Genomic DNA, 27214 nt, shown 5'->3' with positions numbered 1-27214 from the left:
CCCAACTTTTTTGTAAAGGGGGTTGTATGCTCTGAATTTCCCCAAAAATACTTCAGTGAAAATCAGCACTCAGATGATTCATGTGCCACATCCAACCTCTTCCATATATAAATGCTAAGAGGTCATAGGTCTACAGTTTTACTTTCTTATTTATAATTATTTATTATTTTATCAAATAATATATTTCTTATATTGATTTGGTAAAGGCTCTGCAAGAAACATGGAACTGAGGATTTCATTGTACTCTGGACACATGGCAATGAAAAAAATCCTTGAACCTTTTAAGGGACGTCGATGGAGTTCAGCCCATCAGGATGCTACGATGGTATTGGGAGGATCTTCACTGACCTTCTCTCAGGTATTATTGTTCAGGTCCAACTAACAAACATTGCTTATGGTTCCGTGCATCAAGCTGGTCCACAAGTCTTTGGGGAACCATTTGGTTAGTTTTCACGTCGCTACAGAAGATGGTCTTAGGTGTTTTTTGTAATCAAACAAAGTTGGCATCTGACAGAAAGGGGGAAAATTGAACTATATATATTTATAAGTATAGCAGATACACTAGCTCTGTAAATGCCCGACTCCTTAAGGTGACATGAGAGCAACAGCAATATCGGGTCTCCTGTTTTGCAGTGAGTAGACCAACGACATTTTTCCCCTGAAACATTTCCCGTCTCCCTTTCCTGAGGCTTCATGAATTGGTCACGCCTGTAACTACAACTCATCTGGTTAGTGCTGATACAATAATCTGCCAGCACCCCAGGGCGTGTATCTACCCAGCCCCACGTCTGCAGGAGTCTGGGAGGGCACTTGACACATACCTTGCCTACTTACCGACATATTCCGAGTTCAGAGTCTCAAAGGGAAGAAGCCAGACCTTCTTTTCTGCAAAAAAGTTCTCAGTGTCTCACTAAACCTGTCTGCTTCACCAAAAGAAAAAAGGTCCTTCTCCTTGGACTTCCTTACCCTAAATATAGCAGTCCTTCCCAGAGCAGACAGATATGTTCTTACTCACAATTAAAGGGGCTGTAGACAGATAAAAGGCAAATCAGGGCAGAGGGAGTTAATTAGCCTGTGCAGAAATAGACAGACAGTAGGGAAAGTGTGATACATGTGAAATTACCCCCATCCATCAAAAATATAAAATAAAACCTGAAAACCCTCATCTCACCAGAGAGAGATACCCCGTAGGAAGGCCACAATGCACATTTACTTACATCATTTCAATAAAAATATTTCTTTAATCGCTTCCGTAATTCAGTTCCCAGTGTTTCTGTTTCGCGTGAAAGCAAAGTCTTCTTTTGAGTGTAACATGGAGCCAAGAGACACGACAAGCGTACTTTTCACTCTCTCTCTACTGCCACGGGGTAAAGTTTATCGCTGCTAGAACTCCGCAACAAACAGACGCGTGTGCCGTGTGGGCATTGCTTGCAGTAACAAAATTACTTCTTTCTCAGTTGTCTCTTGCAAAAACGACACAATTAAAAAAATAAAAAAAAAACATCAAATTATCAATTTATCATCATCATTTATTGTGATAAAGAGGATTAAGACATTGTAACCATAAACAATTTCTCAGTATTTCATACAAACAATTATTAACGGTAAATATTAATTACAGTGAGTAAAGTAAAATCGTTTGAGGTTACACATCGAGCAGATAGTTTTCTTCCTGAGGCATCGGCAATAAACCCTGAACACTCGTGCATATGTCACCTGTGTCAGATTGTGATGCTTTTCCAAACTAAACGGGCATCAAATCTCATACACAAACACATGCAACTCAGTGTAACTTTGTTACTTTTCCATCACACATGCACAAATACCAGTGAAATTCGGCAAATAGTCAACAGCAAACTGAAAATCCCACTAAAGTGGATGGTTTAGATCCTTAAAACCAACTCCTTTGCAAAATAACATTCTTAAAAAGTGTGACAAAAATCAGATCAGTTATCTTAAGTTTGGGATTTTTCTACTAAACATAAGCAATGCTATTTAGTGTAACAAAGCATTTAAAATACAGTAATTTTATGTTTGTAAAAGGTAACTTTAAAAACCAGTCTCTTCACAAAATATCACAGCAACAAAACAAAGTAATTACAATAATACTGTAATAAAAACAAACAGCACTCACATAAATATAAAACGGTAGCACTAAAGATGAAAATATCAATTTTGTCACCTCGTCAGCATTTATCCATTTTTCAGGAAATATTCACCCAACATACAAACATCACCAGCAAATCCTGACACTTCCACAACTCCACAGAAGCAAAGCATGCTGGGAAAAAGGTCAAAAGGTCACAGCAAGCTGTGTTTTCAACCAGGCACGAAGACGAGGAACAAATCAGCATCAAAGTCTGATTGTTTGGTTTATAATCCTGATAGGCCAGGTGTCAGTCTTTATCAATGTGAGCCCCCCCCTAACACTGCCATCTATAAACAAATTCTGGATTTTGGGGAAGGTGTGGTTAAAACCTTTATTTCCAGACCCCATAAAAAACCAACCACTTTGCATAAATTCTTCAAATACTTCAAACTCTTTTCAAAATTTGTTTAGATTGCTACATAATCTTAATATTCAGTATGAATTCCTTTAGCTACTGTATATAAAACCTTTCTTTGTTCTGACATGACCTTATTATGTATTATTAAAAAAATTGTTTATTCTAACCAAACAAAAACATAACATATAATGTTGCATAAAAACCAACATATTGTTCGGAAATAAAATCACCTAATCATAGTTTTATCGTCAACTTACTGAGAAAATCCCGGGGAACAACTATATTAAACTTTAAGACAAGACATTTTACAATTTACAATTTAAATAATTCCATCCAACCACCTTCTGTAACTGTGTATCCAGTACAGGGTCGCAATGATGTTGATTATTATGAAAAAGTAGCATCAGTGATTAATCTTTGTAAGACAACTGTATGCAGCTTAATCCCTGAATTACTATACAAACTCAAATTTTGAAAAGAAAGATGCAGAAACCTGTGCATTTAACTAATTTAGACCCTTGGAAATCTAATAAGGTTTTGGTATTCTAGCTTTTTGTAAATCAAAGATCATTCAATTGCCGTGTGACCAGCCTTAGAGTGGAAATGAAAGTAGAACTTTTAATGAAAATATGGAAAGGCTATGGAGATTTGCTTCCTTTGATATGTTAATATACCAGAGAGGTGGATTTCAGCAAGAAATTATACATGTTTTTAAATTTGGAAGGAGGAGAAACAGGAAATGGGAGAGAAACAGGAAGTTGTACAAGTTTAAGAGACGGAATCAGAAGCCGAGCAGCACCTGTGGCACGGAGATAGATGGGCAAAGGGCACGACGTCAGTAAAAGGGGATCCAGCTGAGTGTGCCAATCGAAATGAGAGTCTGGCAGGTGCTGGAGGAGAGCCACACCATCTCCACCAGGCTGTAGTGCAGGAAGCCCAGGGCGAAGCCGCAGGCCATGTCCGTCAGGTGGTGGCGGCCGAGGAGGACGCGGGAGACGCCCACCAGGAAGGCCCACAGCACCAGCAGGATGCGCAGGGGCACAGCCAGCACCAGGTGCGAGAGCAGGAACTTGGCCACCATGGCGGCTCGACTGGCATGGGCCGCCGGGAAGGAGTACACGTCCATGGCGACGTAGTCTAGGAAACCGGGGTGTATTTCCCATGGTCCTTTGCGCTTGACCAGCTTCTGTACCCCGGCCACTGTCATCACATCCAGTATGAGAGCTGCAGAGACAGGAAGCGGAGGGTATTATCAGATCCGCAGAAGTATAGCCAGCACAAGATACAACCTACTATTCCCGCAGTCAAAGATCTGGCAGCTCACAAAGTAGTTTCAAGAGTTTTTCACAACCGTCGGCTTATTCTGCAAATAATCAAGATGCCCGGTATCAAGCAGGCTAACAAAGAGATTCCATCGTAATAAATCTACTAAGTACCAGCAGATTTTAAACAGGACCCGCCCCCAAAGAACAGAAAAGCATACCCTACCAATCAAAAGTTTTTGCACACCACAGGTTTATACTACTTTACTGTTTATTTCCTGTTTATTTCGTACACTGCTGATTTTTTATTTGTCAAACATTGGAAAGGTGAGTGAACAACTATAATAAAGTCAAACAAAACAGGTTTCCTTTATAACATGGAAAGAGTATGTAACAGTGTATGTCTGACATCCTGTTAACTGGTTGTGTGGTGATGGCAGAGTCAAATTTCTAGGCTGTCCTTTAACTTTATGTGCACAAGTTAACTGCTTCACCCCATGAAACAGAGCAGGATTTAATTTCCCTTGTAGAAAGAATGCCTTGAATTTGCTCAGCTGTTATACCTGCTAGAGGAGGTTACTTTGATGAATCAAAGATATGACATTTTCTTGCTAATAAAGATACTCAAATGGTGAACACACTGTAATTTTATTTGTTACCAAAGAATAAAAGTTAAGTGAGTAACAATCTCAGTGTGTGCAAAAACTTTTGGCTTTTAACTTTTTGCTAGTGCATGCAATTAACTAAATGAGCTTGGCTGAATTCCAATTATTCAGATTCCATCATTACAGCATTACATACAAAAGCTTTTTCAAGACAGCGACAATGACGTACCTATACTCTCCAACATCAGTTACTGTGTTTTGGTGATTTTAACATATTAAATGAGAATTTTGAGTTGTTCCCCATCACAGCTGCGAGTCAATGGATAACCATATCCTGATCATTGTGCTTCAACATATCCCCAATACTTCCATCTCCAAAACACTGTGGCTCCACTAGTCATGCTCAAATTATTAATACACTTTTATTTTTTTTTCTGCAAGTAGCATCACAATGAAGGCGCTCAAACAACTTAAGCCAGCCACTGTTATGAGGGCAGAATTGTCTTCATCAGCATGTCTTGTCTGAGCTGGACCTTCTCCACAGCTCTGCGGCAGGATCAGTATTTATGACCATCCGCTTGGCCCCCATGGACCAGTCCAGCAGCTGAATACCTCAAAATAGGCCTTAAATCTGGCCCTGCAATATAAGCCAAGAAGGGTCTCAGTTTTAGATCACTTCATGTTTCCACAGTATCACATCCAGTGCATTAACATAAAAGAAAGAATAAAATCGACCAAAGACCCTTGTGGGAGTTTTACTTACACACAAATATTTTGATGGCAGAAGGAGAAATGATTAGTTCAGAGAGATAACCAATCACATTGTAGAGGAGGTTGGCCCGAGCAACTAGAGGGGGCGGGACCAACCAATCAGATGTCTTGGTTCGGCCTCCTCTAGTTGCTTGGACCCACCACTTGTACAAACTAATTGGTTATCTCTCTGAGCCAATCACTTTTCGTTCTGCTCTCAGAACATTTCTGTGTAAGTAAAACTCCCACAAGCACCAAAGACCAGTCCCCAAGACCAAGGAAACTCACACTGTAAATGCTCCAAAAAATATTGGATTTGTAGAGGGGGTGGAAGAAAAACAAAATTTTGGGTTAAGTGAAGACTTTTATCAAACCAAACAACAGGACAGAAACACTGTTTTTCCAATGAAAAAAACAGGTTATTCTGTAAAGAGAACATAGCGGAGAGGTCGTATTTTGCTGTGTTTTTTCAGACCAGCACCTGGCCCCCACTTGCAGATGTGCAAATAAATCTTTACTTTGACTTAATGTCAATGAAAACGCCCAGAAAAAAGAATGAGCTGATAAAATATACCATCAAGAATATGCCAACTCAGTAACTCGAGCAATGTCACAATTTGCGACTTCAGAAAAGCGGAGAGAGAAATTAAGATTAACGTGAGCAGGGGCCAAAATGCCGGCACATTAAAATGCAAACGCTCGCAAGCCTCAACTGACCCTAGAAACCTGCCATCCTGTATTTTCGCTGACTCGATTGTCCTGTTTTTCCAGACACCTCTGGAGACTGTCAACTCCCATACGCAGGTCCCGTCAAGTTCACTGCAGTCCCCCTCCGTCACCTGACACACGTAAATCAATCATACTGTCATCTCCTCTCTTGGTCCACAATTAGTTTTCCTCATTAACAAAGAATTCCGAGATCAATATAGAGAATGGGTTTTATTCCAGAAGCATTCTTGCATCCTCCTTGACCCCAGAACCTTTTATTCCAGTATTATTTAGATTTTCACCTCAGGTGAGACCAGCCTTGCACTTTTAATGCACAACAACCTCCAACCGTCCATCCATTTTCTGTAACTGCTCATGCTATTTAGGGTCACGGGGGGTCCAGAGCCTATCCCAGAGGCTACGGGAGCAAGGCAGGGGAACAACTCAGGACGGGGCGCCAACCCATCACAGGGCAAGCAACAACTTTCACAAACATAATGTCAGTTGTACAAACTATATAAGGGAGCAAATTAGATTGGTGAACCAAATAAGAATCAGAAACAGAAATAACAATATTTGGCACCAATAATAAAATGCTAGTCCACAAAGCCTTAGATCCCAAAACCTCAAAGTCACTCTGAGAATAGCTTTCTCAAAGCCTTAAAGAATAACCTAGTCAGTGTTGAGAAAACTGATTCACACCGGAATTCACATACATGCCTACAGAAACTATGTCAATATCACTTTCCAATGTAAGACAGATTCAAAAAAAAATAATTCACTGATTTTCTAAAACATTCTATTTCCAAAGTTCCCATGGCAAAAGATCCACAAAATCCAAGTAGTCCGGCACTTCACTTTCAAACAAACGGGGCCTTGCAACAGGGATCAGATGAGGATAAGGTAACTGAAAAGTCTGTAGATGTTGCTTCACAGATGAAACTGTGACCACATCCTGGGCATGAGGATGAGGAGTCACAGACTTCAAATCCAAGAAGAACTTCACACAAGTGAGGTACGAGCACAATACAACCAACAACCATTCCTCATCTAGCGACCAAGTTCCATTTCAGCAATTAGGTCATTAAGCAAAATGGTCGCTAAGTGAAAATCACGTAGCCTAGGCGTGACCGCAACTACGCTTAGGACTTAACTTCAGCCTTCCATGCTGTTTCTTTTATGCTTCATAAATTAGACATTTTCAACAACATTTTGTACATTCTACTTCAAAGATCTTGCTCACTCCAGCTGTCAGGTGTGTGAAATTTGGTGATAAATGCGCGCATTTGTGAATTTTTTTTTATTACCGTCGAATTTGCGGATGGCTACTAACGGAAAGAAGTCGCTGAACGGGAAGCGGCTGTGCTTTTCACTATACAAAACACAGAGAGCAGCACTATGATAACACAGCAAACTTAGACCAGACGAGGCTAATTATAGGAGGTTTGCCAGAACACAGCCTCGAGAAGCCTTAGGCTGTGAGTGGGTTTGGGGGGGGGGGGATGGACGGGGGAGGGGAGCCCATAAAATCCATACACTGATAACCCTTGAAAAGAAGAAAATCATCACAACCTCTAAAACAAAACAGCAATGCAGTAACATTCACTTTATTCCTATGTCCAGTGGTTTTCTCTGGATGCAAAACCCTGGGGAAAGGTATTAATGTTCTGTATCTTCTTGCAAAACAGAGATAGCCATAAAAATATGATGACAAGTGGAAACAGGTTAATGGAAGTGCTGTGGCAGTAATAATCGCGGTGATATTTGCTACACTTTTTAACTGTCTCTCATAATCCAGTGGGATGAGATTCTGTTATGCTATACTGATCATGGGCAGACAATTGAAGCAGAAGTCTACTGCAGCCCTAATGGTTGTGCATAAGAATCCTCGACAGACGTTCAGAGAATTGGATCGATGACGGTGGGGTTGTGACAGTTAGGATACTGGGGGGTGACACGGACAGGGGACTCCGGCAGAAGAGCCAGGATCTGTGTGGACAGGTGCCAGAACAAGAGACGGATTGGAACCCGTGAAGCTGTACGAGGCTCTTAAAAATTGGAGAAAGCAATCAACTCTCTAGCTCAGCTTGGCACTGTTCAAAATTCTTCTTGGGGCCGAGCACGGCTCAAGGTGACACGATCATGGCTGCACGGGGGGGGGGGGCAGGGCTGCTCAAACGCACGGCTTCCTGTAATATTCCTCCCTAACATCCTACATAGACCACACCCCTGGGGAGCACCAGAACTCCAAACAAGGCCACAGTCACACGGCCCATGTTACAGGAAGAGGCGTCTTCAAGTGTCAAAGGAGGGAAAAAGGTAAGATTAATAGAAAGAGGTGTTATGGCAGAGGACAGAAGAACTACAGCAAACAGAAAAACCCTCGGACTGCTGGGTAGGGGTTCTGCACACCGCACTCTGCCCTGACTTCAGCTCCGCCTAATAAGAAAGTTCTAGATGCAGCCTCCATTGAAGCACTTTCTTTACAGAACACATTTAGTATTAGTAGAAAAGGAACTGGGAGGTGTATTCAAATAGCAGGCAAATATCACAGGATCTAGGACTAATCACAAATAAACACCCCCTTCCCCAGCTTAACAAGCATCCATCTCAACTATCAAGTCTTCCAGGTCCTTGTGGTGCCAAAGGCAGTGAAAAGAGCCACCTACCCCCAGTGCACCAATGGACACTCACTTGGTGTAGCATGTGCTGTTCACCTGGGTCTTTACGGCATAATTATTCCTGCTGCACCCGTCCCTGAGGGGCTCAGTGCGCGCAGTTAATGCCCAATGAGGACCCACAAAACAGTCTGTCAAAGTACTATTCCGTCACTCCCATAAGCAAGACAAAGTGACTACTAGAATGACCTGTTTCCTCCCTACATAAAAGCAAATGTACACAGCAGAGAAAAAGAAATGGATTTACAGGGACGCTTCAGATAATCTGTACATGGCTTTGTCTGTATTCAAAATTAGGTTAATATGGTTTTAATTTTTTTTTTCCGCTTTTTTTTGCATTATTCATCTCAGAAATATATAAAAGGTAATGTAGACATACAATCAAACCTGAACAAATAGTCAGTACAAAATTGTGTCGTTTGCCATGGTTGCCAACTGGTCATCGGCTTTGAATGAGATTTTAATTTGTGACAAGTCTGCACAGGCATTTACATGTATGTAAGAGTTTGATTACCTTGTCGGCCTAAATAGTCTGTAAGGTTTGCAAACTACAATTTTAGGTTTATAATGGAATAATACAGATTTGCAGTGAGATTGCTAGCGTGAGCGTGAGAGTCTGAACGTGTGAGTGTCATGCCAGATGCGTGAGAGTTGGCAGCCCTGTATGTTTGGCTCCTAATTGCTAGTCTTAGATGTGACACGTGTACATAATGCATGGGCGTAAATTACGAGAAGGATGGGGGGGGTTGTAGCCCCCCCCCCCCAATAAATCAAAACCAGCTAATACAACCCCCCCCAATAATCATGTTTCCCCGGTAATGGGTGGAGACCTCAACCCCCCCCCCCCCCCCCCAATGTTCCAGTCAAAGTTACGCCCTTCACATAATGCTTCTGTTTTTCTGGCTTCCAGTAGGTCAAATTGCCTTTGTGGAGCAAAGAGAAACCCTTCATCTACAATTCACGCTCTCGGCCCACGAGTCATAAACACCTTTACTAAAACATTATTGATTTACAGATACTGTTTCCAAGGAAAAAGAAAATCTGTTTGAATATAAATTACCGAGAAAATTTGTCTTTTTAAGTTCAAGTGCAAGACATGAAGATGGATTGCGTATAAAGGAATCGACTTTAAGGAGTCAGAGTTCTTGGCTGCATGAGAAACGGAGACGCGGAACAAGCGTGGAAGGGCTGTGTGCATTATGGGGTGGGTGTTTTATTGTAAGAAACAAAAGCAGGCAGCTTCCACGAAAATCCACCTACATGGTCGACTTAAGACGTAAATCTCCAACCTGTTACTTCCAGTTGAACCTCATTCCTTTTCTCTGCTAACGCGTACAGAGCGGAAGACAGAGTCTCTTATAACACCAGCATCGACATTTCCTTTCGGATTACCATGAAGGTTTTGCGAGTTCAAAAACAGGAAGAAAAATAAGCAGGAACACACATCAGCAAACTAAAGCAATAAAGAGCGCTTCTGTGCACTGCTTTCCTGTTGTGCATTATTACGCTCACTCAAGTCGTGAACCGGCGCGTGTTAATTAACAGCCTTCTGCCAACTGCATCAGTAATACACGTTTTTTCAGTTTTAAAAATTACTCAAACCCTCCAGCAATGATGGGACTGGTCGGGGTGCATCGCCATCCCATTAACACGTATTTTGGTAAGTAACTCTGAATTACTTTGATTTCATTTTCACTAATAAATACTTAAATGGGATTGTGATTATAATGTGACAATTTTTCATTTAAGGTAGGGAAGTACCTGAAATATAATTGCCCTCTCATAATAACAATAAGCTAAAATATCCCATGCGTACAAGGTTCTGGTGTAAGTCAATGTCATTCCACGGTCTAGCGTGGGATCACAGAGTCGGTCGATCCAGTTTGAATACCTTTTTAAATGAGCATTCCTGTAACCACATGGAGCACTGGTAGCCCTATTGAATTATACTCCAAGTCTTGGCAACATTGTACCATAGGTTTTTTTAAAAACGCAAACCTACCAGCTCATCATATTGCTGGCTAATGAGGCCAAACGCTAAGGAAACTTGGTTTAAATTGTTTTAAATCACGAAAATGTTGCATCTTTAAACTCCAATTGCAGTATACAGAAAGTCGCTGTACATGAAGGCTATACATCACCCCAGTAGATGGTGTAACCGATTCATTCACTCCATCCGGGCCTCTCTCACTCAAAACGAGAACAAGAGACCCGAAGGAGTGACTGAGAGACTCTCTCCTTCTCCTACTCTCTCACCGATTCATTCACTCCATCCGGGCCTCTCTCACTCAGAACGAGAACAAGAGACCCGAAGGAGTGACTGAGAGACTCTCTCCTTCTCCCACTCTCTCACCGATTCATTCACTCCATCCGGGCCTCTCTCACTCAGAACGAGAACAAGAGACCCGAAGGAGTCACAGTTCTTGTTCGTTCTTTAGGGGCGTATACGTTCGGTCCCAGGTTCAGCCAATCATATGCTTGCTGATATCATGCCCTTACACAATCCAGGAGGGAATCAACATTCATTTACATAAGAACATAAGAACTATACAAACGAGAGGAGGCCATTCGGCCCATCAAGCTCGTTTGGGGAGAACTCAACTAATAGCTCAGAGTTGTTAAAATCTTATCTAGCTCTGATTTAAAGGAACCCAGGGTTTTAGCTTGCACTACGTTATCAGGAAGACTATTCCATACTCTGACTACACGCTGTGTAAAGAAGTGTTTTCTTAAATTCAGTTTAAAATGTTCTCCCGCTAATTTCCACCTATGGCCATGAGTTCTAGTATTTAAACTAATATTAAAGCATCGAGACCTGTTAGAATCTTATATACCTGGATCATGTCCCCCCTTAATCTCCTTTGCTCGAGGTTGAACAGATTCAGCTCAGCTAACCTCTCCTCGTAAGACATTCCTCTAAGACCAAGAATCATTCTTGTAGCCCTATGTTGAACCTTTTCCAAGGCAGCAATGTCCTTTTTAAGGTACGGTGACCAAACCTGCACACAATATTCTAGGTGGGGTCTTACCAAGGAATTATGTAATCGTAGCATCACCTCCCTTGACTTAAATTCCACACACCTAGAGATGTAACCCAACATCCTATTGGCCTTTTTAATTGCTTCCCCACACTGGCGATAGTGGGACATGGAAGCATCAACATACACACCGAGGTCTTTCTCATAATCAGCTACCTTTATTTCAGTGGAACGAAAAGGATGAATTTGTGCAGGGAGGTGAACGCGAGTTTTTAGTTCCTGCAAGGGAATCGTTCACCAAACATAACATCATTAACCTTTAGTGATATGGGGACCAGTGGAGAAGGGGAGGGTAAGTTCTACAGCTCGATATCTTCAGGTGCTGAAAAGAGTAGAACTCATTTGTGTGGGTACCGACACCTTTATCTTAACTACTTGTCCTACTCATATGTAGCTGCATGTACACCCCACTGCAACACCCAACCAGGAACATAGAATCACTAGGGGAACATTGTACTGATTTAAATATCAGGCCAGGAGTGTACGACAGAACAAACGGCACATTAGAAACCTTATGGACACAAACAGAACGATAGGGATCAGACAGACTGCCTTAGAATTTCAGAGTGAATGATTAACAAAAATATTCTATTTCTGCAAATATTACCCTAAAATGGACATGGCTGGAAAGGTTTTTAATTAATCTCATACTTGCCAGAACTCTGCATTCTTTATAGGTTGCATGGCAACTTTGAAACCTTTCAGAAAATTAACAAAAGCAGATGTATCATTGTATACTGGGGGATGGATAAAATTTGGTTCCTGTAATAAACAATGCACCACAAGTCTCCCTATCTATCCATCCATCCATCTTACATAATTATTTATCCAGTAAAGAGTGAGTCTGGAGTCTCTCCCATGAAACAAAGGACAGACCAGTTCAGGGCAAATACTTGCAAGTGACTAACAAGATGCTCTAAAAATTTTACTATTATAAGAAATTGTTTTTAACCATATATGGTTACAATTACACTCTGTTGTAAATGACCATTTCACACAACATTGGTTTGGGTGTCCGTTCTCATACCCTGTACTTCCTGTGTTAGGCCCCAGTCACAGTAACCCTGTACTACAGACACAGTTATGGAAGCTGTGTAGATGAACAAATGTATAAGGCCTTTCATTCTAGTTGTAAAATTTTGGCTGACACACTCCTTCGGTGCTCAGGGGGTTTAATTTTAAATGTTTAAATGTGACTTGAGAATGATTATTAATAATTGTATACCTATACTGAATTATCCTTCCACAGCCATTATAAAAACGACCTTAATAGAATACCCCCATTCACTCCGGGAATTACTGCGACGAATAACGTGCTTCGACATTAACTAGCAATAACCTTCAGCGCGCGGCGCACTTTGCAATTTAAGCAGCGTCGCTATGGCTCCAATCGACGGAACACGACGACCACCCTCTCCGCCATCATCTGCAGCTAGGCAACAAGGAGGAAGCAAAAATAACCACAGGACGCCGGCTGCATAGAGAGAGCCAACTTTAACACCCCGCAGGCATGAGCGGCCTGACTTTGACACGCAGAAAAAGGGCACCGTGTAACTCGGAGTCAAGCTGCTGCAGAGTGCAGCCGGAGGATAACGCAAAACACACAGCGCCCAGAGGATGGGCCGTTCCCCGCAAAGCCAAGTACATCCAGCTAATCACAAATAATGCGACAAAGGATGAATTGCAGTTCACAGAGTGAGACTCTGACTGCAGCACCCCACATACAGAAAAAAAATCAAGACGGCCTTTTTAAGGCTTATCTCTGAGGCCAGATTTTTACCAGTTTAGCTGCTGTTGAGAAACGAACATACTTTCATTGTAATGCATTGGATTTGCTTTGACTGAAATGCCAGAACATATATCTTCCTTGGTGCCATTTTACTTGCTGAGCAGATGCTTTCATGCATTTTTTTACGTTCCTCCTTTTAAGAGTAAGAATATAATCGGATATGCTTACTAAGGACATTCAGGTGAAAATCCTTTCCTCAAGAGTACAACAGTTTTAGCCCTCATAAGGTTATTACTGGAAAACTTTTGATATAACAAGGTGAATAGATCTTTAGGTGCCTTTCTACGTCCAGATGTACCGAAGTTGGTTTGCGAAATAATTCACTGTACAGTTTTCGATTAAAGTCGATTATGATAAAATATTATAATAAATAGCGTGTTCGTTTATTTACCCAGAAGCAGATTGACCAGGACCTCCTGTCCCGCCAACGTGTTGCTCTTAGTGAGACAGAGGAGAGTCCCGAGGATCCACGTGATTCCGTGCCCGGTGAACGCCAGAAGCGTTACTATGGACCGGACGCTTCCCCAGGAGGAGGACGTGTAGGCACAGACGCCGAGCCGCTTGGACAGGCAGATGTCGATCGCTAAGAGAGAGTTCATGGCTATGCCTTTGAAGGTGGGGTTGAGCTGCATGCAGTCTTCCTCCGGCAGCTTCAGTGACTCCCGGCGCTCCCTGGCGCTGTCGACCGGCTCACGGGGGGGATGCTCGGCTTGCAGATTCTGCTGCTGCCTCGCCGCTTGGCCCGGTCGCCTTGCGGAGCCGCGCATCTCCGCGCTATTCGTCCTGAGCGGTTGGTTCAGAGACATAAACTCCGGTCTGTTGAGGATATTGTTTCGATCTCGAGTTCTGGACCTGTGTTGATTTGCAGGCATTGTTGTTCAAAACTTTCCCCTTATCTCTCTGTTTATCAGCTGCTGTTAAAGTATTCGCCCTCCCTCTGTAAGGATATTAGTCCCAGGGAAATATCTGCCGTGTTCCGACAATCTGTCTTCAATCTCTGATCAAATCCTAACTCAGATATACTTAGACAGGATGACATGCATGCCCGCGTTGCAGTTAATTCTTCTCTCCGAGACAGAATGGAGTAAGGTGACTGGCAGTTGCTCTGGCCAATCCAGCTGGCGTGTGTTTAGGATGGGGGAAAAAGAAAATGAAGTCAATTTCTGAAGCCACCGACCTTCTGAAAGGCTTTAGCCATCTGGAAGAGCCGGGGTATTTTACTACTTGACCATTTCGTACATCGTCGCTTTGGCGTTGTGGGGCATGTTGGGAGCTGTATTTTTTCCGATTTAGAACCAGGACGTCAGTGTGACTTTTCCCCCTTAATATTACGTTATTACACGCGTTTTATTTCCAGTTACGCAGTTTCAGTTAGCCAAAGTACTGACATTGACATGAATAACAGTTGTTATCGCAACGCCCGATTTTGATTTTATAGCGAACTGTCTGTCACCTGGATCTCCCGACGCGGTGCTGGTATGGAGCGATCCCAGTTACGCGTGGCATGCGGAGAACGCAGCAGGAATTTCTATTTTTACTGATGCCTACACAGATCCCTGTCGCAGTATTAGTGTCGTCTGCCTCGCTTTGATCGCAGCGCAGGAGCACTGAAGAATTTTAAAATTGCACTAACCAGCAGTGTCCATATCGTACTCGCATTCCGCTTTTTCCCTGCAATACCAGACCACTCCGCCCCTTCTCCTCCCCCTGGCGCCCTCAGCTCCAGTTAGGAGTTCTCCATGGTGCTTAAACGAAAAATGGACGACGGGAGACGGGAATGCTGATACTGACGACAAATGGTTCAATCTCACGTTAGTTAAACAATGTATCTGTAGATATTGCACATATGTGTCTGCTTACTTCATGCATTGTTGCCAATTCAGGTACATTTCTCCATCAAAACTTAAATTAAAGAAAAATACATTATACAAAACACGCTGTTTAGGTACTCCTCATATAATCTTAGTAAATATTAATATTGATAAGATTATCGCACTCGTGGCCAAGGTTTTTAATATATTAATATGATAGGTTAAAAAAGAGTATATTTTCCTATGATTAAAAACGGACAGCCTGTAACAGAGTAGGATTAAGTAAGGTAGTGTAAACATTTAAAAATGATAAATAACGTTGATGTATTTATATTTGGTATTACATAGTTACTCAGTATATGGTTTATATAGTATATATTATTCTGAAATAAATTTGATATACAAAGCTGGGGAAATAAAACCTTAAAACGTGCAACTACCAAGACAGATGCTTTAGATAAACGATTTGTAAATCATGGTTAATGTACAATAAAGTATCAATTGCGCTCGGAGCGGTGTGTCATGAACTACATTTCCCAGAATGCCACTATCACCTAAGGGAAGTGTCGCTTCAAAGCTAATTGAATAAAAGAGCTGCAGCTCCAGTATCCGATATACACTTACAGAAGAGGGAACCTGCTGTAGCTGCGATGGGACTCCGGCAGTGGAATGAAGGACTGTTCGGCATTTATCTATGAAATGCTGCTTAGATGCAAGAAGAAATATGGACTGCCGACCAGAAATTTCTCAACAGCACCAGACTCCTCATTTCAATTAATTTTATGCAGGAAATAGATACAAACAGAGAGGGGAAAGTTGACCTGGTTGCCTTTGGATATTGCAGTGTTGTACCGTGAAATACATTTAAGTTTATGGCAGCTTGACAGGATATTATAATTCATTGCAAGAAGACAAGAAGACGTCCGTTTCTTTAAAGATCGGGATGATAACGTAATTGCTCTCATGTCCCTTAGTACACGCGTTTTGGACTGAATAGTTTGGTGAACTAAATTTACTCTATTTATACTCAGCCTAATTCAGCGGACAACTGTTCTGTATCTTTTATTTATTTACAAACAAATGCGACTGCATAATTTACAGAGGCAGTGTATATTGCTTATTTCACTGTTTAGTCCTTTCGTTGGACCCTAAAGCAGGACCTTATGGAGAGATGCCATTTAAACTACCGATCATGCTATTAACTAATGCTGTTTTTTATGAAGTACAGTGTTCCAACATAAAAGAATTCAGCTAAGGCCTATGCATCTGTTTGGTGGATGTTGCAGTGTTGAACATGCAGGAATTTAGAACTTTTTTATAATTCTAATAGCGACGGCCACATTATATGTTATGACAGCTTATTTTTTTAATGCTGTGAACAATATGGATATAACTAGTGTTTTTGTTTAAAGCGCGTAAGGTATAAAGATTTGTTTTTTGTGCCTTTGATGTTTAGGTTCTCATAGCTGGCGAAACACGACATTAGGACGGTGGACGGCATTTTTAAAGTACGCTCAAATGTCATCAGTCTGATTGTGATATATTTAAAACGACATGTAAACTATTATTAGTGAGTAAATTACGTGCCAGAAGAATAACACGCGTTCACCACCAAACGTGAAATTATCCGTTTCTCGCGTGAGTTAATGAATGTATGATATGCGCGTTAATTAAAATACAATGGTGATTATTAATTAAAAGAAAAGTAGTTGGATAGAGGGCTCAGGGTAATGCCGGAACATTACGCTGGATTTCGGTTATTTATGTGTACGTTACAATAAGTTAATTTTGCTTTGTAGCAATACAAAAATAGATAGCTGCAAGGTGCATGTTAAACATTATAAAAACAAAAAAGCATCGAGAGTCTGCAAGCCTGCATACAAGTCAGTTGATAGGCTGAGAACCTACTGCAACTGATGGAGGAAGCCGCTTGAAACGGAAAAGAAACTTACATCAGAGCTTTCTGTTGTACAGCACAAGCAAGCAAAGAAAAGCGGAAAGCATGCGGATGTTCATCTTTCGGTCCGTTTAACTGAAAAATCATGAAAAAACACAAAGAGAATCATCTGGGATGCACAACCTTTCCGAAGACAACAACGACTGCACATTTTAGCGTGTAAAAACACAGCTACTAAAAAAAATCACCTAATTGCCAAGAGTTCTGTCTTGTGTGAGTGTGGATAGGTATTTTTTTTTAAGACAAGTACATTTATTACAACTTAAATGCTTCTTTCCCCTGCAGACAGCAAGACGTTCTTGTGGATTTTATTTATATTTAATGCGATGGGCTGTATCCAGAGTATTAGGTGTAAGCCCAAGAGTTTCCGCGAAAGTATCATCGTGCTCGAAGTGAATTCTTCCATCGATTCCAATCCCACCAGCATCGACGAGTCCTCTGGCGTGGTTCTGCGATACCGGACACCGCACTTTCGAGCCTCAGCCCGGGTGCTGGTGCCGCCCGTGGCTGGTAAAGAGACTTGGACTGTGGGTTGGATTCAAGCCTGCAATCACATGGAATTCTACAACAACTACGGGACGAAGGGAATGTAAGTGTAAATTATTGTTATTTACGCCTCTTTATTACTATTTAATAATTATTCTATTTTTATAGATGAAATGCAACTGTTTGCACTTCATGTACAAAATGAGCCGGTATTTATATTAGAATGCAACTTTTTTACTCTTAATACTCTTCATTTGTTATGTTCTGTTTAAATGATTTATTTCTGTAAAGTCATTAATAGAATTAAAACTGCAATCTAATAGGGATTATACCACACATTTCAGACTATACGAGACATACTTAGTGGTATCTGTGATATCAACAATCGTGACAACGTTGCACTGGCGTTTCCTTTGTTGCAATACAACATTAATCTCGGGGAAATTTTTTTTGTTGAGGTTACTTTCTTTATTTTGGGTAGAACATACTGAGCACCCTACTGTTATTCAAATTCTCTTAATTGCGAAGTTCACTAAATCTGCACTAAAAAGCATAAAATATTTTCTATACCTCATTAAGACTACAATGACCACCAGAGACATATTTTTCGTTTTGTGTACTCATTGTGTACACCTTTGTGTGAAAACCTCATTTGTTATTTTGAATACACACTCAGAAACATTTTAGATTCAGATATCATAAGGCCAACTGATATCTCAAATTGCCCTTTGCTCCCTGGTTAGACACACAAGGGATATGGGGGTATTTTTGGTTCATTACAGAGGTGCTAACTCTAGCATGTCAACAGTCTACTAGACTGCAGGGTCAGTTTTCCAGTTAGGGATGGATAATAATATCAACAAGGAACATCATAAGTAAAGCGACCCCTGTTTCTTCCTTCCTTCCATCCATCCATCCTTCATTCCATCCATCCATCCTTCCTTCCATCCATCCATCCAGTCCAGTGTTGCAATGAGCCTAAAAGTAATTTTAGGTTGCCTACATTAATTTTTATTTCTGTACAATGTGAACATTGTCCACTATTTCACTTACTCTATTCTTGAAATGTTGCAGTTCAGCTTTATAGTTAAAGCTAATCACTAACACACAACTTATTATTAAAAAGATATTTCACTTAGTAAAGTCAATTTCTTCTCATGAGTAGAAATATTACCTATCAAATATAATACTGGTGTGGTGTATTGAATCATAGGTCATGCTGAAAGATGTAATGAGATATTTGAGTGCCTAAATGATTAACATAAATGTTAACAGATACTGCCATTAATAATAGTTCAATGGTGTATGTGTATGAAAGTAAACTGAATTTGACAACAGCCACTTTCTAATGGAGGAATGCCCCGAGTGAATTTTCTAGAAATGTCTTTTTAAAAAACATGGTGAGAAGAGATGTTAACAAGCCAAATCGCTTTATCTGTCTGCAACTTCAGAGGGCTGGACATCATAGATTACAAATTCTGTGTGATAAAGTCCCCTCCTGTCTCCTCCACAGTTGTTTTGACGTGTATGTGCGGGTGTACTAGACCTGCAAGCTGGACCAAATGGCAATTTAATGGAAACCATGTCATTACCAAACATAGATCCTGGACTATCTTTCTATCCTAGAATCCAGGCTCACAATTAAATGGCTTTTCTAAATCAGACAGGGGCTTCTTGTCTCCGGAGAGCATTGTTTAACTTTTGGCCTGACAGAAAGGTGAACATAATGGTGGTGCACAGGAGAAAGCTGGTTCCTGTAGAGAAATAGCATTAATCACATCACAAAATTGGAGCTGATCAATAGGTTGGATTTGAGATGCGTTAAAAAAAAAAAAAAAAAAAAAAAAAAAAGATGCCTCATGCATTGTCACAAACACGATTACGTAATCATAGCAGGCCAGACACTGCACAGGCCAAAGGACAATTGTAGTAACGAAACACGTCTTTTTAGCTCTTGAAATTGTAAGTTTAGTCCCTCTACTGGATGAAACATGATTCTAAATAACCTAGAAATACGGCTGCAAATCATCAGGTTCAGCAACTGGCCTGAAACAATTAGAGTTTCTTTTTTCCCTCCCAGATACACTGAGCCAGTCAGGATTGCAGCTTGATCAGCAAAGTCAGTGAAACAGCAGAGCCGGCCAGTGCTGCTGATGGCATTAGGAATGTCACCGGCATCCCTGCCAAGCCCACTGGGACCGGCGGAGACCTTGAGTTTTGCTGCACGGCCATGATCTATTGTTCTAAACGTCATATGCATCTAAGCACCAGTAAGACCGTATTGCTGGGAGCAGTTTCTGTTGGGGGGGGATTGCACCCCCTCTCAAGTTAAGGAGCACTGGATGTATATTTTTCTAAGACACACACCAGAATGTACACAAAAAATCCCTGGCGCCATTAAACAAATATGCCAGATTCCCTTCAGTTTCCTAAACCAATTATACGTGGACGTGGTCTCTGTTGCCATGGCTACGACCCAAAAAGATGCTACTTTTGACTAATGTATGAAAATGGCACTTAACCACACCACTGAGTTTAGTGTGAATCTACTTTATCGTTTTTCTCTTTGCTGGGTCCCCAAACAAAGGTAACGTGTTTTAAATTGTTTAAACCTGGCGAAGATTTAGTTAATATAACTGAATGAAGGTAACAGGGGAAATGGATCTGGGTGAGTCTACAGATGCAGCGTGTGAAACAGGAAGCGGTGAAACATCACCGTGCTTCCCAAATACAGCTCTGCCCAGCGTCATTGAAACTAATTATCGAAAGGGCACAGAGCCTTGGGTCCGTTTGCTTTGAGACAGCCACAAGCAAGAGAAGCACCCGACACTGACTTCCTGGTATGTCCTGAAGCATTCCTGTCTCTTGGAATTTGAAACGAAAGTGACCCACATAGTATTTTTATGAAACATTCAAACATTCTCACGATTAATCGGCTGCAGATCAGTGGCTTTAGATGCGTTTTTGGACCATTCCCAAGCATTTTAAACTAATAATAGTTACACTAAAAAAATCACAGTTTAACTTAAATTACTGCTACTGCTACTACTGCTGCTTTTTCATAAGCTCTACAGTGACAAAATGACTCCAGGGATTCTACGGAAATGCAGGAGCACCTGCTAGAACATCATACATATTTTGTAAAGAAGCTGGATATGAAAATGTATCTAGCCAAGAATAAAATCTCAGGCCTCACAGAGAGATTGTTTTTGCTCCATCCCGGTGCTAGGGGTGAACCTGCCACCTTTCACCCCCCCTTTGTGTCATTTGGCAAGTGTGAGGACGGAACAGTCGTGCCAAAAGAACCAGGGAAGTGAATCCTTAAATGTGTATAACAAGACCACAAAAACAATGCAAGGTCAAGTTTCCATTTAAAAAAATAGGAGGGGGTATTATTTTGATCTGCATCTTGTTCCACATGCAGTGCTGTGGTTTTACTAGATAATTACTTGGCACCTCCTAGCGCTCATTAGACGCTGTACAGAAATCAAGTGCTGCATCTCCTAAATGCATACCTGTTAATTTCTTGCAATGGCTCCCTGATGATTCTCCTAGCAGTAAAAGCTGGATGGGGCCCTATGCACTGCATGGACAACTAAGCAGCCATCTGTTTTACGACAGCAAAACGCACAGTTGCATGCGGACTTTTTGTTTTCTTTTCTTATCTCATTATCTGAAAACTACAAATGCCAAGGAGAAGATTTAAAGACTCCCAAATAAATAAAATGACCAGCTTGGTGTTAATGAAAAAAAAAAAAGTTTTTGAAGTGAGGCTTTGAAGAGATGTAAAGGTACGTGTGACCGACCAGAGCCTTAAGGGTCAAATATAAAAACTGTGAAGAAGCAGAAGTCAGCTTTGTTTAAATATAGTTCTAGTAAAGCTTTCTAAAGACATGCAAGGAACAAACCATTTTAAGTCAGTTGTGGCTTTGCATCACTGAGAGATGCCATGAGTCTCTTTCGGTTTGCAAAGGAAGTATACCTTGTTTTGGTAAATTATTTTATAATATTATTTTAGCTGCTGGGTTGATTGGAGGTTTAGAACCACTGGTCTATCCTTCTCAGGACCATGACTGCTACAGTTATATAGCGCTTTACACAACCAATGGGCAGCCACTTCAACCACCAGCACTGTGTAGCACCCAGCCAATGACAGCAGCCATTCTGAGCCAGTTCGTTCACCACGCAGTAGCTAAGGTGGTGAAGGGCCAGGAGATGATTCACCGATTTGACATAGGGGATGACGGGGAGGCCAGAAGGGAAAAGGGCCCCAGTGGGACATTTTAGCCAGGACACCAGTCTATCATCGCTACTCTTATGAAAGATGCACCATAAGGGAAAGATGTAGCAATGGGAGGTGAAAAACTCAGGGCTTAAATGAAAGTCAAAACTGACGTCATTTATACAGGTTCAGGGTAGTGAGACTTCACAGATTCTTTGAAGAATATTTGACTCCAGTTTGGCGATTGCAGTCTTCACCTGACTTATCTCCCTGTATGAAAACAAGTGGCAATGGTGAATGGCTAATATTCAAAACCAAGCAAATGAGATCCTGTGTTGTCATGAGCTTAAGGAACACTGAGACCTTTCTTAGAGATTAGACTGTAAGACATTTCTTGTTATTTATCCCACCACTGATACTCCAATAATCGACATGCCTGAACTGACACACATTATACGGAGCTCAAAGTGTACCCAGTTCCACAACAAGCTTCTTCTTATCCCTGAGATTGTAATCTATCTTCCTTCCAATAGACATCCACGCACGCATATCATGTCATTCCTGGCGAGACGCTTTGCAGAAGCTGCTTTCTGCTGATGCTCAGGTTCTGGGAGAAAGGTCACCTCCCCTCCTTCCTCCAGCAAGCAAATCAATAGGCAAGCAGGCAGAGGTTTCTGAAATGCACTCGTTTCGGTCAATGCTGTTTTTTGAAACGTTCTTGTCGGTGGTGGCCGACATCCCACAACGTGCTGTTGGCTTACAGGCCTCTCCTCAGGGTCAGACCAGGCCGACATGGACTTTGCAGGTCAAGTGTCACTGCTGTGCACTACCACTTGATCCCCTGATGACTGTCCTGATTGTACAACCTTAACTTTAATTTTTTTAACAAAGGTAACTGAAGGACTGGAGATATTCCAGGAGAGCCCTTTGATGTTACTCGGTTGCCATCTTCCTGTCGAGAATCTCGATGTTCCTTAATCAGCTGTCTCACTTTGCTGTTTTGCTGATTAGGTCAAGTTGGGAGCTCCCAGACCTAAGGGAAGGGAAAATCCAGGCGATAAGCGATTCGGATGGAGTGAACTACCCCTGGTACGGCAACACCACGGAGACGTGCACCATCGTGGGACCCACCAAGAAGGATACAAAGTTCACCATTAGCATGAACGACAACTTCTATCCGAGTGTGACCTGGGGTGTGCCGGTGAGCGACAGCAACCTGCCGCTGCTGAGTAGCATCTGGCGGGACCAGAGCTTCACCACGTGGCTAGTGGCCATCAACCAGGGTTCGGGTGAGACCCTGGTGCTACAGACAGTGCGTTGGAGGATGCAGCTTCACATAGTGATCGACCCGGACAAGCCTCTGGGCCAACGGGCCACGCTGATGGAGCCTGTCATACAAGAACAGCCGCAGATCCTTGGCAAAAATGAGCCCATCCCGACCAACGCCATGGTCAAACCCAACGCCAACGATGCCCAGGTCCTTATGTGGCGACCAGGTGTTGGGGAGCCCATAGTGGTCATCCCACCCAAATATTGACCATGGTGACCCATGGTACTTTTTCGAAGAACAACAATGACATGAAATAGGACGGGGGAAAATTTGATTTTCAAAATGAGAGTTAATGCAACCTTTCTACCTTTAAAGAGGGTCGGGTATCACTGTGCTCAAGTCACTGCAAAAAAAAAAAAGAAAAAGAAAAAAAAACAAACCTTGCATTTTTTGACTTGCTTTTCATTGGGAACATTATTCTTGCGTGATTAATGTACATGTTGGAAACAAACACCCAAGGTCACACCTTCTGTATTCAACTTTTACCTGTTTATTTATGGAGTGAAAGGAATATTATATATATTTTTTTTTGTTACTGGGGGCATTGCTTAGTTAAAAAAGGACTGAACATAGCGCATGGAAGGTAATGCTGTTCATGGTTACACTTTCATTTGCCGCATGAGTCATCCACCCACACTGCCTTAAGTTCGCATCGCTTTTCACCCAGAGATTACTGCCTTAACCGATAAGCTTCCCGCTTTTCCCGCCATTTTCGTTCTTGATGCCTGAGGTGCAAACAGTTCAGGATGAGGAGAACGGGGGCCGCGCTTGCCAGCAGGGAACGTGCCCAAACCCATGAGAATACCTCTTACCCTCAAATAACCGTGGACTCATGAACCAGTTCAGGCAAACCAAACATAGATGTTATGCAACAGACAGACACATATAACCAGGGGTGTCGGAGGGGCATGGATACTCTGGCAGATTCAGGAGGCCCAGCACTTTACAGGGGCCTGAATCCTACTGTGGGGCATGTTCTAGCAGCCCAAGGTTTTATCAAGGGGCCCAGAAGTTCTAGCTACGCCCCTGTGTTTAAATTGTGCGTAACAGAACATTCAGAACCTGGTGCAGACTAGACTATGGTACATGACTATAATATCTATCAAGTCACGTGGCAGGAGCAGCCAAAGATCTATCGATTAGTCTCAGACCCTTTCTTCTAAGCCAAACGTCCAGACGTGACCCTGCAAGTTACTTGGCTTTTTGTGGTCAATCCCGCCTTTGCATAAGAGTCTTCCAGTTCGGTGCCGGTCCCCACCAGTGAGCCCTTCACCTGTCAGCCCGCCTGCCTGCCCCCCTTTGGCTTTAAGCAGAGATGACCAGCCTGCCCGATCGATACCGATATTAATAAGCAATCAGATGTGTATGCCAGGAGTCTGCGGGAAGGTTTAATGAAAACATTTAATAACTCCAGCAGTGGAGCAGCACTTTGAAAAGCGTCATTAGAATAAATCATTCTCACTTTTAGAACCTCTGCAGCTTCTGAAGGCTGGAGAATGTGCACAGCGTTTTATGCCCCCCCCACCCCCCCCTTCCATCTAATTAGATCACTGCAGTTTGTTAGGATCGCACTTGATGCAAGGACAAGCAAGCAAGCAGGCAAGCGATCAGGCGCCACGTGGCCGTCTCAACCCTGACTGTAGTCGCTCCCTGTACAATATTTGCATTTTGTTTTTATTATCTCAATCTATTAATCAAATTGCTTGTGAGATGACGGCCAGGATATATGACACCTAAGCCATGTGTTCTCAGGCTAAATTTCAACTGGAAAAGGGGAAGAGTGTGTTAATTTGAATAAAAATACATTTTTCTTTATCTCCCAAAAAAAAAACAGTAGCAGAAAAGGAAGGACGTTTGTCACTCACAGGAACACGTCACCGGAATGAGGTCTTACTGTTAGAGGGAAGCAGTATATTTGCCTGAAACTCATCAGATTACGCTGCCTTTCATTGTGCTGGCCTTTGAGAAATGTCGTTGGGTCTTGCTGTTCGGTCTCAATCCGAGCTGAGCAGAGCTGCTAGGCTAGAAGGACAGCAAAAAGGAGACGCGCGTATACCTTTAGCATCATAAACAACTAGAAATTTTGACTGACTGGATTTCTTTAAAAAAAAAAGGCTGCTGATAGTTGAACTAGTCCGGTGTCTGAAAAGCCCTGTTTTGTCTACTTCAGTCCTTATCCGATTGTATACTCCATGTGATTTTGACGGCCTTAGTCATAGCTGTACCCAGGTACTGTACATGCGCTGTGACAGGTGTGGACAGAGTTGTCAGTCAAACCTCAAGACAATTACTTCTTTAATAGTATTTTTTATTTGCAAATCGTGTTTGAGTCAACATTGTGAAACCATCCGTACCAAATATGATTAAATTGTTATTAGAAAGTGTTTTCCCTCTCCCTCCCCCATCTGAGAGGGGAAGAAGCTGACAAGTTAATCCAGCCTTAAAATCTAACAGACGTGTTTATTTCTGGCTCCTACTATAATGTGGATCGTAGAGCTTCTTTCTCGCACAAACCGGAGACAGACGCACTGAGCTCAGATGGGCTTGGCTTGAGGTTGATGGTACAGCCAGAGAAGCCAGCAGCTGCCAGACCTTTGCCAAATGTCACTTCCGTCTATGTTTTATGTGATAGGTGTCACGTCCGGCAGGGTCCAAATTTTGAAACACCGTTGTGTGACGCGAAACGGACAAAGGGCCGAATCAGATCAAACGTGTGTCCCAGAGGGGCTGGGGGTGAGGCCTGCTTTTACAGTATCGATATATCGATATGGTGAAATGTCCTCATCTTTCATTAGTGGTTCCTGGCATCAATGTGGCCATGCAGTAATGATGCGAATGTAGAAGGGGGCTGTTACTTAACAGTGAGACTGGTGTTGGAGTGTTGAGTGGGGGGACAGGGTCAGATAGTGCTTTTAAAATACTGCAGATTTATGCTACTGTAATTACAGAGGAGAACGTTACCTGGTTCATGCAGGCCTCCTAGTATTCGTTGTAAAAGTTTCTGTCTCTTTGAAGGAATTACCCTGGTTAGGCCTCTTTTTTTGGATAACTACACGCCAAACTATTGCAGTACTTTTGCCACGGCTCAGAGCAGGAGTCTGCCGGATCCAGAGGGGGCGTCAGAGAGGGGGCCTTTCAGAAGGGAGGCCGCAGGATGCCGGGATGTTCAGTATCGCCACGTTTTCACACTGTGGAGCTGCCTCGATGTTGGCCCGCACAGAGTGCTCTCCTGATTCTCGCACACCCCACCTTAGATCTCCCGAGGTTGGAAGTCCCTCGTGATGGGGGGGGGGGGGAAAATCGCTGAGTCGTCACAGCGCCATTCTGCGGGGAGAGCGCCAAGCCCGACCCGGGAGACATCGGCACTCACCCCGACATCCTTGACGACGTCTTTGTCGATCATGCTGTTTTCGCATTCAGAAACGTACTAAAGAGCACTGCACAGTTAACGCAGCTAGCTGGGGGATTCTGAGGCACCGTCAGCCACTGCGTAAACAAGCGCTTGCCCCAGATCAGGAAGTCTTTCTGGAAGAGCCCCCCCGAGGTGGGAGGGGGGTGGGACGGAACAACCCTTCTACTAACTACTAATTCTCTACACGATGGTGAAGACCAGCACCAGCTCAGTCTCACATGGTCCAGGCTGTGAGAATCACCCCTGAGACATACCTGGATGCTGCAGTAGTCGTTTCATGTTGAGTCTCCCTACCTCTGCAAACACACACATTCTACAGCTAGGAATCCCAGTCCTGGTTTCTTTCGTCCTCTGCTTTTCCGTTCTGTTAGATTTACGTGTATGAAGCACATTTGTTTGTTTTTTTTGGACATGTTTGACGTTTATATTGTCGAGGATTTACCTGCATAGTGGCAATTAGTAACAGGACAAATTAATAAAAATAAAACACAAATAGTGGCAGTTATTTCTGTTATTGCAATTTTTGTTTCCCTATGTTGATTGAAAAGGACATTTTTTTGTCATGACATTGATACTTGAAAATAGAATTATTCTGGGATATATGAAACTGTGAAAATGGACAAAAAAATAAAATAAATTTTTTGATGAATAAAAAGATG

General features: G+C 42.3%; 2 protein-coding genes across 5 annotated transcripts; one reads left to right on the top strand and one right to left on the bottom strand.

Moving 5' to 3' along the window:
- Positions 1–1508: 1508 nt before the first annotated feature.
- Positions 1509–15127, bottom strand: LOC111847454 (inactive phospholipid phosphatase 7-like). The gene is made up of 3 exons (XM_023818637.2): positions 14791–15127; positions 13729–14455; positions 1509–3731 (listed from the first exon to the last, which is right to left on the bottom strand). Exons 2-3 carry the CDS (start codon positions 14207–14209, stop codon positions 3343–3345), a joined length of 870 nt encoding a protein of 289 aa, XP_023674405.1. The 5' UTR covers positions 14210–14455; positions 14791–15127; the 3' UTR covers positions 1509–3342.
- On the top strand, positions 10110–27214 carry LOC111847453 (protein FAM78A-like). 4 transcript variants are annotated; one of them, XM_023818634.2, is made up of 3 exons: positions 10110–10170; positions 17391–17694; positions 22825–27214. In XM_023818634.2, exons 1-3 carry the CDS (start codon positions 10122–10124, stop codon positions 23348–23350), a joined length of 879 nt encoding a protein of 292 aa, XP_023674402.1. In that variant the 5' UTR covers positions 10110–10121; the 3' UTR covers positions 23351–27214. The 4 variants fall into 4 exon arrangements, with proteins under 4 accessions (XP_023674402.1, XP_072570865.1, XP_023674403.1 ...); XM_072714764.1 differs by lacking the exon at positions 10110–10170 and adding an exon at positions 15755–16099 and having other exon boundaries at positions 17530–17694; XM_023818635.2 differs by lacking the exon at positions 10110–10170 and adding an exon at positions 15755–16099.

This window comes from Paramormyrops kingsleyae, chromosome 7 (genome assembly GCF_048594095.1).
Source record: "Paramormyrops kingsleyae isolate MSU_618 chromosome 7, PKINGS_0.4, whole genome shotgun sequence".
NCBI lineage: Eukaryota > Metazoa > Chordata > Actinopteri > Osteoglossiformes > Mormyridae > Paramormyrops > Paramormyrops kingsleyae.
Note: the sequence above shows the minus strand (reverse complement) of the source record. Positions and strands in the feature narration are given on the sequence as shown.